Consider the following 12,211-nt stretch of genomic DNA (forward strand, 5'->3'; position numbering starts at 1 on the left):
TTGGTGTTTTGAATCAAGTTATTGTCTGTACTTCCTTGCATTTCCACACGTCTGCGGCATTCTGATTGTCCCCACCCGAAACGTCACCTATCTATGTTCTCCACAAATGCTGCCAGACCGGTTGAGTTACTCCACCACTCTGTGAAACGTCACCTATCCATGTTCTCCACAGATGCTGCCTGACCCGCTGAGTTACTCCAGCACTCTGCGAAACGTCACCTATCCATGTTCACCACAGATACTGCCTGACCCGCTGAGTTACTCCGGCACTCTGTGAAACGTCACCTATCCATGTTCACCACAGATACTGCCTGACCCGCTGAGTTACTCCAGCACTCTGTGAAACGTCACCTATCCATGTTCACCACAGATACTGCCTGACCCAGATGGCAGATGAAGTTTAATGTGGATAAATGTGAGGTTATCCACTTTGGTAGCAAAAGCAGGAAGGCAGATTACTATCTAAATGGCATCAAGTTGGGAAAAGGGGAAGTACAATGGGATCTGGGGGTCCTTGTACATCAGTCTATGAAAGTAAGCATGCAGGTATAGAAGGCAGTGAAGAAAGCGAATGGCATGTTGGCCTTTATAACAAGAGGAGTCGAATAGAGGAGCAAAGAGGTCCTGCAGTTGTACAGGGCCCTAGTGAGACCACACCTGGAGTATTGTGTGCAGTTTTGGTCCCCTAATTTGAGGAAGGACATTCTTGCTATTGAGGGAGTGCAGTGTAGGTTTACAAGGTTAATTCCCGGGATGGCGGGACTGTCGTATGCTGAGAGAATGGAACAGCTGGGCTTGAACACTCTGGAGTTTAGAATGATGAGAGGATATCTTATTGAAACATATAAGATTGTGAAGGGTCTGGACACGCTGGAGGCAGGAAACATGTTCCCGGTGTTGGGGGAGTCCAGAACCAGGGGCCACAGTTTAAGAATAAGGGGTAAGCGATTTAGAACAGAGACTAGGAAACACTTTTTTTCACAGTGAGTTGTGAGTGTGGAATTCTCTGCCTCTGAGGGCGGTGAAGGCAGGCTCTCTGGATAATTTCAAGAGAGAGCTAGATAGGGCTCTTAAAGATAGCGGAGTCAGGGGATATGGGGAGAAGGCAGGAACGGGGTACCGATTGGGGATGATCAGCCATGATCACATTGAATGGCGGTGCTGGCTCGAAGGGCCGAATGGCCTCTACTCCTGCACCTATTGTCTATTTCATGAAATATAGACAGAGAGAGAGGAATGGAGGGAGAGGAGAGATGGAGAGGGAGAGAGGGGGAGGAGAGAGGGAGAGAAGAGATGGAGAGGGAGAGAGAGAGGGAGGGAGAGAGGAAGAGATGGAGAAGGAGAGAGACAGAGAGAGAGGGTGAGAGAAAGAGAGAGAGAGAGAGAGAGGGAAGGAAGGGAAGAAAGGGAGGTGGGAAGGGAGAGGGAGTGGGGAGGAAGAGAGGGAGAGGGAGAGAGAAAGAAAGAAAATGATGAACATTGTGATAGTTCCTGCCACAACTCCCTCCTCTGGCAGCTCGTTCCATACACCCACCACTGTTTGGGGGGCTAGTTGTTACCCCCTGCCCACCAGATGTGACCCCACCACCACCAATCTCGACACCCTCCCTGTCATGAAAGCCTCGTTTGTCCTTACTCCTTTGCCCGTCAGGCATATGGAAGGAAACCAACAGGTGATGATACAGGTAGATAGCCCTGTAACCTCCCACCTTCCCACTGCTACAGTCGACAGCACCCACTTCCTAGAAGCTCACACACGCAGTCACTGCTCATTCCCACACCGGTCTCCAGCTCCGAGCTTCAAGCTTTCGTCTCACCTGATCAAGGGAACAGATTAACTGATTCACCAGACACCTTTCTGAGGTCCAAAGACCTACAGGTATGTCGGTAAACTGGCTCGGTAAATGTAAAAATGATCCCTAGTGTGTGTAGGATAGTGTTAGTGTGCGGGGATCGCTGGTTGGCACGGGCCTGGTGGGCTGAAGGGCCTGTTTCCATGCAGTGTGACTGTGACTCATGTTTCACAAACTCCTGAAGCAGCAAGCGACTAGATGTGGTTGTTTGTGAATCTACATCAGGCACTGTATTGTACCCTGCTGGTTGGTCATATCGATTGAGTATTCTCTCCTTGTGTTCAATAGACAAGGCCAAAAGTTCCACTCAACACAGAATAAGGTGCAGCCACTCAAGTCTGTTGGAGTGAGGGTGGGGACAGAAGAGAGGGAAATAGGGAGAGGGAGAGGGAAAGAGAGAGAGAGAGAGGGAGAGGTAGAGGGAGAGATAGAGAAAGAACCAGGAATGAACCCGATTCTCTGGCGCTGTGAGGCAGCAGCTCTACCCGCTGCGCCACCGTATCGCCCTCTGGTTTCCTCCCACATCCCAAAGACGTGCGGGTTTGTAAGTTAATTGTCCCCCTCGTGTGCAGGGAGTGGATGAGAAAGTGGGATAACATAGAACCAGTGATCAACAGTCGGTGTAGAGCCGGTGGGCCGAAGGGCCTGTTTCCACACTATGTCTTTAAATCACAACACACAGCAATGTAACAGGGTGGGGAGGGTGCAGAGAATGTTCACGTGGATGTTGCAGGACTCGAGGGCCTGAGGTTCAGAAAGTGGTTGACGCGGCTGGGACTCTGCTCCTTGGAATGCAGGAGGTTGAGGCAAGACAGATGCCACATTACAAAGAGGTGCACAGATTATTATTCAAGGACATGGAGGTGGTGCAGACATATAAATATCTGGGAGTGCACCTTGATAACAAACTGGACTGGTCAGTCAACACCGATGCCCTCTACAAAAAAGGATAGAGCACTCTTTTTCCTCAGAAGGCTCAGATCCTTCAATGTGTGCAATGACATGCTGTACATGTTTTACAACATGTCATTAGGCGCAGAATGACAGCCACGCTTCCGTCAGTCTGCCCCAGGGCAGCTGTGGCTACAGATGTAGCTTACCACCACCGAGTGTGACTGAGGAGTGAATGAATAATGCGATGTAAAGCGCCTTGGGTATTAGAAAGGCGCTATATAAATCCCATCCATTATTACTACACTGTGGTTGCAAATGTCATTTTATACGCTGTTGTATGCTGGGGCAACAACATCAGTGCTAAAAACAGCAAGAAGTTGGACAAGCTGGAAAAAAGAGCTAGCTCAGTGCTGGGGGGGAGAGTGGACTCTGTGGTGGATGTGCTTGAGAGGCGTATAAGGAGCAAGGTGCAGGTCATCCTCGACAACTCCGGGCACCCCCTCCATGAAATTCTGGAGGGTCAAAGGAGCACACAGAACAACCGGCTCCTCTCCCTGCGCTGTAGAACGGAGCGGTTCAAGAGATCTTTCACCCCTGCAGCCATTAGATTTTATAATGCTGACCACTAGGTTGTATGGGGATGCTTTGCATTTTCAATAGTTAATTATTGGGTCTTTTTAAGTATTTATTGCTTTCAGGTATTGTCCATATTGTATTTTATGTATTTTTTGTCTGCTTTCGTTTTGAATGTGTGGGTTTGTTGGTTGTTGGCTTCTGGACATCTGAATTTCCCTAAGGGGATCAATAAAGTATTTATTATTATTATTAATATTTTTATCTGTGGAGAACATGGATAGGTGACATTTTGGGTCAGGACCCTTCTTCAGACTGATTCACAAGTTATAGTAGAATAAGGCCATTCGGCCCATCAAGACTACTCCGCCATTCAATCATGGCTGATCTCTGCCTCCTCATCCCATTTTCCTTCCTTCTCCCCATAACCCTTGACATCCGTTCTAATCAAGAATTTGTCCATCTCTGCGTTAAAAATATCCACTAACTTGGCAATGAGTTCCACAGATTCACCACCCTCTGACTAAAGAAATTCCTCCTCACCTCCTTTCTAAAAGAGCGCCCTTTAATTCTGAAGCTTTGACCTCTGGTCCTAGACTCTCCCACCAGTGGAAACATCCTCTCCACATCCACTATATCGATGCCTTTCATTAGTCTGTACGTTTCAATGAGGTGGCCTCTCATCCTTCTAAACTCCAGCGAGTACAGGCCCAGTGCTGTCAAACGATCATCAAATGTTAACCCACTCATTCCTGGAATCATTCTTGTAAATCTCTGGACCTGGGTGATGTTTTGAGTCGAGACCCTTCTTCAGACTGAAGGTTTAAGTGGGGTGAACATGGACAGGGCGGGCCGAAGGGCCTGTGTCCGTATTCTAACTGTGAGGTCGGTGTGGGTGAATCCTAACAGTGTTTCCCTGTTGTTCAGGTAAGCAGGAATGTTCAGTCATTGGAAAAGACGAACTGGGAAGGTGTTCCTGTTGCTGGTGGTGTCCAGTTGTCTGACCTTCGTTACTAGGTTGGTCTACCTCTCTACAGTCAATGGGTAAGTCTAACACTGGACAAAAACTCCCTCCGTCACCCTCTCTCCTCTGCCTTGATAGTCATAGCGCCATGCAGCACACACACAGGCCCTTCGGCCCAATTAATCCTTGCTAACCAACATGTCCAATGTCCACTGACTAGTTTATTGTCATAGACCCGAAACGTCACCCATTCCTTCTCTCCAGAGATGCTGCCTGACCCGCTGAGTTACTCCAGCACTCTGTGAAACGTCACCTATCCATGTTCTCCACAGATGCTGCCTGACCCGCTGAGTTACTCCAGCACTCTGTGAAACGTCACCTATCCATGTTCTCCACAGATGCTGCCTGACCCGCTGAGTTACTCCAGCACTCTGTGAAACGTCACCTATCCATGTTCTCCACAGATGCTGCCTGACCCGCTGAGTTACTCCAGCACTCTGTGAAACGTCACCTATCCATGTTCTCCACAGATGCTGCCTGACCCGCTGAGTTACTCCAGCTTTTTGTGTCTATCAGGTGAAATATGAGATGCTGTTCCTCGGATCAGACTTGTGTGAAACTGTGCTGTTGGCTGTGACCTGACCTCTGGTTTGTGAACAGGTACAGGTTCTCTCGGGAAGTTCCCTGCACGCCCAGGAAACACGTGGTATTTATGAAGACCCACAAATCGGCAAGCAGCACTGTGCAGAACCTCCTGTACCGCTACGGAGATGCCAAGAATCTCACCTTCGCTCTGCCTCCCAATAATCACCTGGGCTACCCGAATCTCTTCAGGGCCACCTTTGTTAAAGGCTTTGCAAAGAACCCGGGCAAGGAATACAACATCATCTGTAACCACATGCGCTTCAATCTGCCTGAGGTAGCTCCATCTCACAAGGGATAGGAGCAGGATGAGGCCATTCAGCTCATCAAGTCTACTCCGCCATTCAGTCATAGCTGATCTATCCCTCTCTCCTAACCCATTCTCCTGCCTTCTCCCCATAACTCCTGACACCCGTACTAATCAAGAATCTATCTATCTCTGTCTTAGAAAATATCCATTGACTTGGCCTCCACAGCCTTCTGTGGTAATGCGTTTTTGCATAATTTTTATTCATTGTTCTATATCGCTCTACATCATCATCTATATCTCTCGTTTCCCTTTCCCCTGACTAGTCTGAAGAAGGGTCTCGACCTGAAACCTGAACCAAAGCCTCCTTTTCTGTCTGGGAGTATCTCCTTTCTACCAATGACCCATTCCTTCTCTCCAGAGATGCTGCCTGTCCCACTGAGTTACACCAGCTTTTAGTGTCTACCTTCGGTTTAAACCAGCATCTGCAGTTCCTTCCTACACAGTGATATTGGAGTATATAAACATGATGACATACGAGGCTGCTCTGGAAGGTTGGATCGCATGGGATCCAAGGACAGTTGGCTGAATGGATAGCAAATTGGCTCCATGGAAAGAAGCAGAGGGTGATGGTAGAAGGTTGCTTCTCGGACTGGAGGCCTGTGACCAGTGATGTGCCTCAGGGTTCGGTGCTGGGCCCGTTACTGTTTGTCATCTACATCAATGATTTGGATGAGAACATACAACGCAAGATTAGCAAGTTTGCTGATGATACAAACGTTAGTTGTTTTGCAGATAATGAAGATGGTTGTGAAAGATTGCAGCAGGATCTGGATCGGTTGGGCAGGTGGGCTGAGGAATAGTTGATGGAATTTAATGCAGAGAAATGTGAGGTGTTGCACTTTGGGAAGTTTAACATGGGCAGGACCTACACAGTGAATGTTAGGGCTCTGGGTAGTGTTGTAGAGCAGAGGGATCTAGGAGTACAGGTGCATGGTTCCTTGAAGTTGAAATCACAGGTAGATAGGGTGGCACATTGCATCAATAGACAATAGGTGCAGGAGTAGGCCATTCGGCTAGCATTGCCATTCACTGTGATCATGGCTGATCATCCACAATCAATACCCCGTTCCCGCCTTCTCTCCATATCCCTTGACTCCGCTATCTTTAAGAGCTCTATCTAACTCTCTCTTGAAAGCATCTAGAGAATCGGCCTCCATTGCCTTCTGAGGCAGAGAATTCCACAGATTCACAACTCTTTGGGCAAAATGTTTTTTCCTCATCTCCGTTCTCAATGACCGACCCCTTATTCTTAAACCGTGGCCCCTGGTTTTGGACTCCCCTAACATCGGGAACATGTTTCCTGCAATCTAGCATGTCCAATCCCTTAATGATCTTATATGTTTCAATAAGATCTCCTCTCATCCTTCTAAATTCCTGAGTATACAAGCATAGTCTTCATTCTTTTAACATATGACAGTCCCGCCATCCGGGGATTAACCTCGTGAACCTACGCTGCACTCCTCAATAGCAAGAATGTCCTTCCTCAAATTTGGAGACCAAAAACTGCCACACAATACTCCAGGTGCTGTCTCACCAGGGCCCTGGACAACTGCAGAAGGCCTCTTTACCTCAACTCCTCTTGTTATGAAGGTGAAACATGCCATTAGCTTTCTTCACTGCCTGCTAGTACCTGCATGCTTACTTTCATTGACTGATGTACAAGGACACCCAGATCTCGTTGTACTTACCTTTTCCTAACTTGATATTATTCAGATAATAATCTGCCTTCCTGTTCTTGCCACCAAAGTGGATAACCTCTCATTTATCCACATTAACTGCATCTGCCATGCATCTGCCCCTCTCATCCAACCTGTCCATGTCACCCTGCATTCCCATAGCATCAGTCGAGTATTGAGTATAGACGTTGAGAGGTTATGTTGCAGTTGTATAAGACGTTGGTTGAGACCGCATTTAGAGGATGTGTTCAGTCAGGGCACCATGTTATAGGAAAGATATTGTCAAGCTTGAAAGGATTCAGAGAAGATTTGCGAGGATGTTGCCAGGACTAGAGGGTGTGAGCTATACGGAGAGGTTGAGTACGCTGGGTCTCTATTCCACGGATCACTGGAGGATATCGTATCGAGGTGTATAAAAATCAGGAGAGGAATAGTTCGGGTAGATGCACAGAGTCTCTTGCCCAGAAGTAGGGGAATCGAGGACCAGAGGACAAAGGTTCAAGGTGAAGGGGAAAAAATTTGATAGGAATCTGAGGGGTAACTTTTCACACAAAGAGTGGGTGGGTGTATGGGAACGAGCTGCCAGCGGAGTGATATTGTAGTATATATACATGTTAGTGTACAGTGATATTTGTAGTATATATACATGTTAGTACACAGTGATATCTAGCTATATTACTAAAAGTCTGATCTTGACCGCTTTTGGCCCACTGTGCTGCGATTTTCCGTGAGAACGCCACCACCTATGGCCGTCTATTTTTGGCCACCCTCGCCCAGAGCCCCACTCCGCCTTCTGGGACCGGAGGATTTTTCCCATCGATGAAAAATCAGAGAAATATTAATGTTTTTTTTTTAATTGCCATTCCTCTCTGCTGCCCCTGCTGGTGGGAGGGGGGAGGGACTATTAAACCAGAAGTGGTGTGCCTCACTCAGTCTCTGCAAGATGGAGGAAGCCTGAATAACACTGAACACATGCCTACTCAACTGTGAGTTGCCCTTAATGTGGTTTGAAAATGAAAAATATGGTTTGGTTTGAAGTAAAATGGCACTGCCTGCAAATGGTTGTTTGGGTGCTTTGGCTTGAAGTTAAAAGGCACTACTGCAAATGGTGATTTGGGTGCTTTCTGTTTGCACTGTATATTGATTTTAGATAAAACGCTACCACATATGGCTGTGATTTTTGGCCATCTAACTCAGTCCCCCTCCGCTCAGCAGGTGCAGAGAATTCTTCCCATCAATGATAAATAAAAGTGTTATTAGTGTTTAAAAAATGTTGAGAATCTCTCTCCTGTCAATCACGCCATGAAGGTCACACCTTTTCTGGTGGGAGGGGGAGGGGTTATAAAACCCGGAAGTGTTGTTGTCGCTCAGTCTCTGCATGATGGGGGAGGGAGAGGTCACGACTCTGTCTGAGCTGTGAATCAACTGAACACACTGAATGGCTACTGAACTGTGAATTTGGTGTTTGGTGTGGTTTTATGGTGGTTTCACCCTGCTTGAAATGGTATGAAACTGCATTTGAATGTGGTGACCTTGCACCGTGCATGAAATGGTATGAAACTGCACTTGAATTTGGTGGCCTTGCACCCTGCTTGAAGTGGTATGAAACTGCACTTGAATTTGGTGGCCTTGCACCCTGCTTGAAGTGGTAGGAAAATGGATTTGAATTTGGTGGCCTTGCACCCTGCTTGAAGTGGTAGGAAAATGGATTTGAATTTGGTGGCCTTGCATCCTGCTTGAAATGGAATTTCAAGGAATAGCCGTGAGTCGACTGCCAGCCCACTAGCCGTGAGTGAGCTGCCAGCACATCAGGCTTGAGGGACTGAGCTGCCACCCCAAAAACTCATACCAGCGCTCCAGAAAGCCCCCCCACTGGCCACCAATATTGGAATTGGTGGAGAGGTGGAATATTGCGTCGGGGGACCAGCCCTCCCGTGTGAACATGGGACCCAACGGGTCCCACTTAGTCTAGTTTTGCATATATACACGTTAGTACACAGTGATATTGTAGTATATATACACGTTGGTACACAGTCATATTGTAGTATATATACACGTTAGTACAGCGATATTGTAGTATATATACACGTTGGTACACAGTCATATTGTAGTATATATACACGTTAGTACAGTGATATTGTAGTATATATACATGTTGGTAAACAGTCATATTGTAGTATATATACACGTTAGTGTACAGATATCCTCATGTGTATATACCAGTGGACGGAAGTTAGAGTGGAATCTGATGTTGGTCTTTCTCTCCCCATCCACAGGTGAAGGTGACGGGCAACGACTCTTTCGTCTTCACCATCCTGCGGAACCCAGACAGCGTGGCAGAGTCGGCGTTTCCCTACTACCACAGCGTTGCCCCGGCATTTCGTGCCACGAAGAGCCTGCCAGAGTTTGTGAGGAAGGTGAACAAGGTGTTCAAGCCTAAAACACCCAACAACTTCTATGCCCACAACTTGTTGTGGTTCGATCTTGGTGGGGACGCGGAGGCAGGGGCTGAAGGACCTCACGTTGACCAAACCCTCAAGGAGTTCAACTCTACCTTCCATCTGGTCTTGCTGGCCGAGTACTTTGACCAGTCGCTGGTCTTGTTGCGGGAGGCTCTGTGTTGGGACATGGAGGACATGGTGTCCTTCCAGCTCAACGCCCGTGACGCCTCGACCAGAAGCTCACTCCCCCCTGATCTTCTCTCCACCCTCCAGCGCTGGAACGCCCTGGACTGGCATCTCTACCGCCACTTCAACACGTCCTGGCAACGGGTGGAACGGCTCGATTGTAATCATGTATAGTCTTTGCGCTGATTGGATATCACGCAACAAAAATAATTTACATTGTACCTCGATACACGTGACAATAATAAATAAATCTATAATCTCACAGGGATAGTATCTGACTCCATTCTTGTGATTCAGTGATAATCTAACATGACGTTATTAGAAGCCAGTGACTTTTATGCATGTGTACACTCTAGGGTTAATAAAGATTACTTTAAACTAAAGATAGGCACAAAATGCTGGAGTAACTCAGCGGGACAGGCAGCATCTCTGGAGAGAAGGAATGGGTGACGTTTCGGGGTTGAGACGTTGAGATGCCAATTGTCACATCCAAACACCCTTTCATTACCTTGTTGTATTCCAATCAAAATTAAGTAAGCAAGGATATTAATATTTTCTCTCATTAATCAGTTGCAAAATGGAGGCATACGTGTCAGAATATAATTTGGTTGGAACCCGTCGTGAGCTCGCAAGGGATCCCTTCTTCAGCTTGCGTAGGGGTATGGGCACAAACACAACATCCTAATTAGATAAGGAAGCATGTTTTTCTTCAGCTGCGAGTTCACTGTGTTCTGTGTGAAAGATGTTTGTTGAATTTCATGCTCCAACTTTGACCTTCATTCTGTTTCTTGTAACGATCTAGATGCCTCTCTTCACCCTCATATCCTCTATGATGCCATATAATGTTAACATATTCATGTAAATAGTTAATAAAGACATGTCTACATTTGGATATTTTTTAATCATCGTCTTATCATTATAAAAATGTAGGGCACTTGCGTTTCCATCTCCTCAAGGGTTCCGTCTGTGTGATGCAGTTTACATCTGGTGGCATGTAGCCAATCAGGTTTTTATTTTACTTTCCCTGCTGTTTGTGTTGTTAGCAGCACCAATTATGGTTCTTTCTTTGTTCTTTGCTCACACACAACCCTGATCTCCTGGTTAAAGGGTGCATATTTCCTTCTGCCGGGGGGACTTGTATTGCTTAACTTTCTCATAGATTTTAACAACTGTTTCACAAATGGCTTGAGGCTTAAGGCTATTTCATCATTCCATACCAGGGCTACTTTCTCAGGAGTCATCGGGGGTTGGGTTCCTGTTGTCATCGGTCGCCCCATCAACATCTCGTGAGGCCTGTGTTTCTATTTTTCTGATTTCTCAGGGCATACATCACTATGGGCATGTCGCCTGGCCACAATAACCTATTTTGATGGCATACTGTGGCCAAAGTTGCTTTTATTTCCACATTTATTCTTTCCATCATCCCCGAAGACTGTGGTTGATATGGTGTGTAATATCCACTGGAACCCAAGAGCCTTCGACAAGGTCTGAACTAATTTACCGGTGAAATGAGTTCCTCTGTCACTGTTTATTGAACAAGGAGTTCAAGCTGCAAGGGAGCAACAACCACCTCGCCCATAACGTGTTGTGGTTCGATCTTGGTGGGGACGCGGAGGCAGGGGCTGAAGGACCTCACGTTGACCAAACCCTCAAGGAGTTCAACTCTACCTTCCATCTGGTCTTGCTGGCCGAGTACTTTGACCAGTCGCTGGTCTTGTTGCGGGAGGCTCTGTGTTGGGACATGGAGGACATGGTGTCCTTCCAGCTCAACGCCCGTGACCCCTCGACCAGAAGCTCACTCCCCCCTGATCTTCTCTCCACCCTCCAGCGCTGGAACGCCCTGGACTGGCATCTCTACCGCCACTTCAACACGTCCTTCTGGCAACGGGTGGAACGGTACGGGGTGGACAGGATAGAAACATAGAAACATAGAAATTAGGTGCAGGAGTAGGCCATTCGGCCCTTCGAGCCTGCACCGCCATTCAATATGATCATGGCTGATCATCCAACTCAGTTTCCCGTACCTGCCTTCTCTCCATACCCTCTGATCCCCTTAGCCACAAGGGCCCCATCTAACTCCCTCTTAAATATAGCCAATGAACTGGCCTCGACTACCCTCTGTGGCAGGGAGTTCCAGAGATTCACCACTCTCTGTGTGAAAAAAGTTCTTCTCTTCTCGGTTTTAAAGGATTTCTCCCTTATCCTTAAGCTGTGACCCCTTGTCCTGGACTTCCCCAACATCGGGAGCAATCTTCCTGCATCTAGCCTGTCCAACCCCTTAAGAATTTTGTAAGTTTCTATAAGATCCCCTCTCAAACTCCTAATTTCTAGAGAGTATAAACCAAGTCTATCCAGTCTTTCTTCATAAGACAGTCCTGACATCCCAGGAATCAGTCTGGTGAACCTTCTCTGCACTCCCTCTATGGCAATAATGTCCTTCCTCAGATTTGGAGACCAAAACTGTACACAATACTCCAGGTGTGGTCTCACCAAGACCCTGTACAACTGCAGTAGGACGTCAAACATCTCCGCCATCTTCGCCAGAAAATCCAAGATATCTGTCTGCAAAGCAGCACTCCAGTGGCCAAAAACAAGAGGAAAATCCCAAACTTCAGTTATATCAAATCAACCGACTTTGGCAAGGCCGAGATCACTGGATATCTCCTGAAAGG

At 47.1% G+C, this 12,211-nt stretch overlaps 1 protein-coding gene across 1 annotated transcript; it reads left to right on the forward strand.

The window, feature by feature from the left end:
* Positions 1-1,559: 1,559 nt before the first annotated feature.
* LOC116967998 (galactose-3-O-sulfotransferase 2-like) lies at positions 1,560-11,463 on the forward strand. The gene is made up of 4 exons (XM_033014632.1): positions 1,560-1,879; positions 4,951-5,203; positions 9,189-9,413; positions 11,155-11,463. The coding sequence occupies exons 2-4, from the start codon at positions 4,997-4,999 to the stop codon at positions 11,461-11,463; spliced, it is 741 nt and encodes a 246-aa protein (XP_032870523.1). The 5' UTR covers positions 1,560-1,879; positions 4,951-4,996.
* Positions 11,464-12,211: the final 748 nt, after the last annotated feature.

This window comes from Amblyraja radiata, chromosome 43, assembly GCF_010909765.2.
Source record: "Amblyraja radiata isolate CabotCenter1 chromosome 43, sAmbRad1.1.pri, whole genome shotgun sequence".
In the NCBI taxonomy this organism is placed as follows: Eukaryota; Metazoa; Chordata; class Chondrichthyes; order Rajiformes; family Rajidae; genus Amblyraja; species Amblyraja radiata.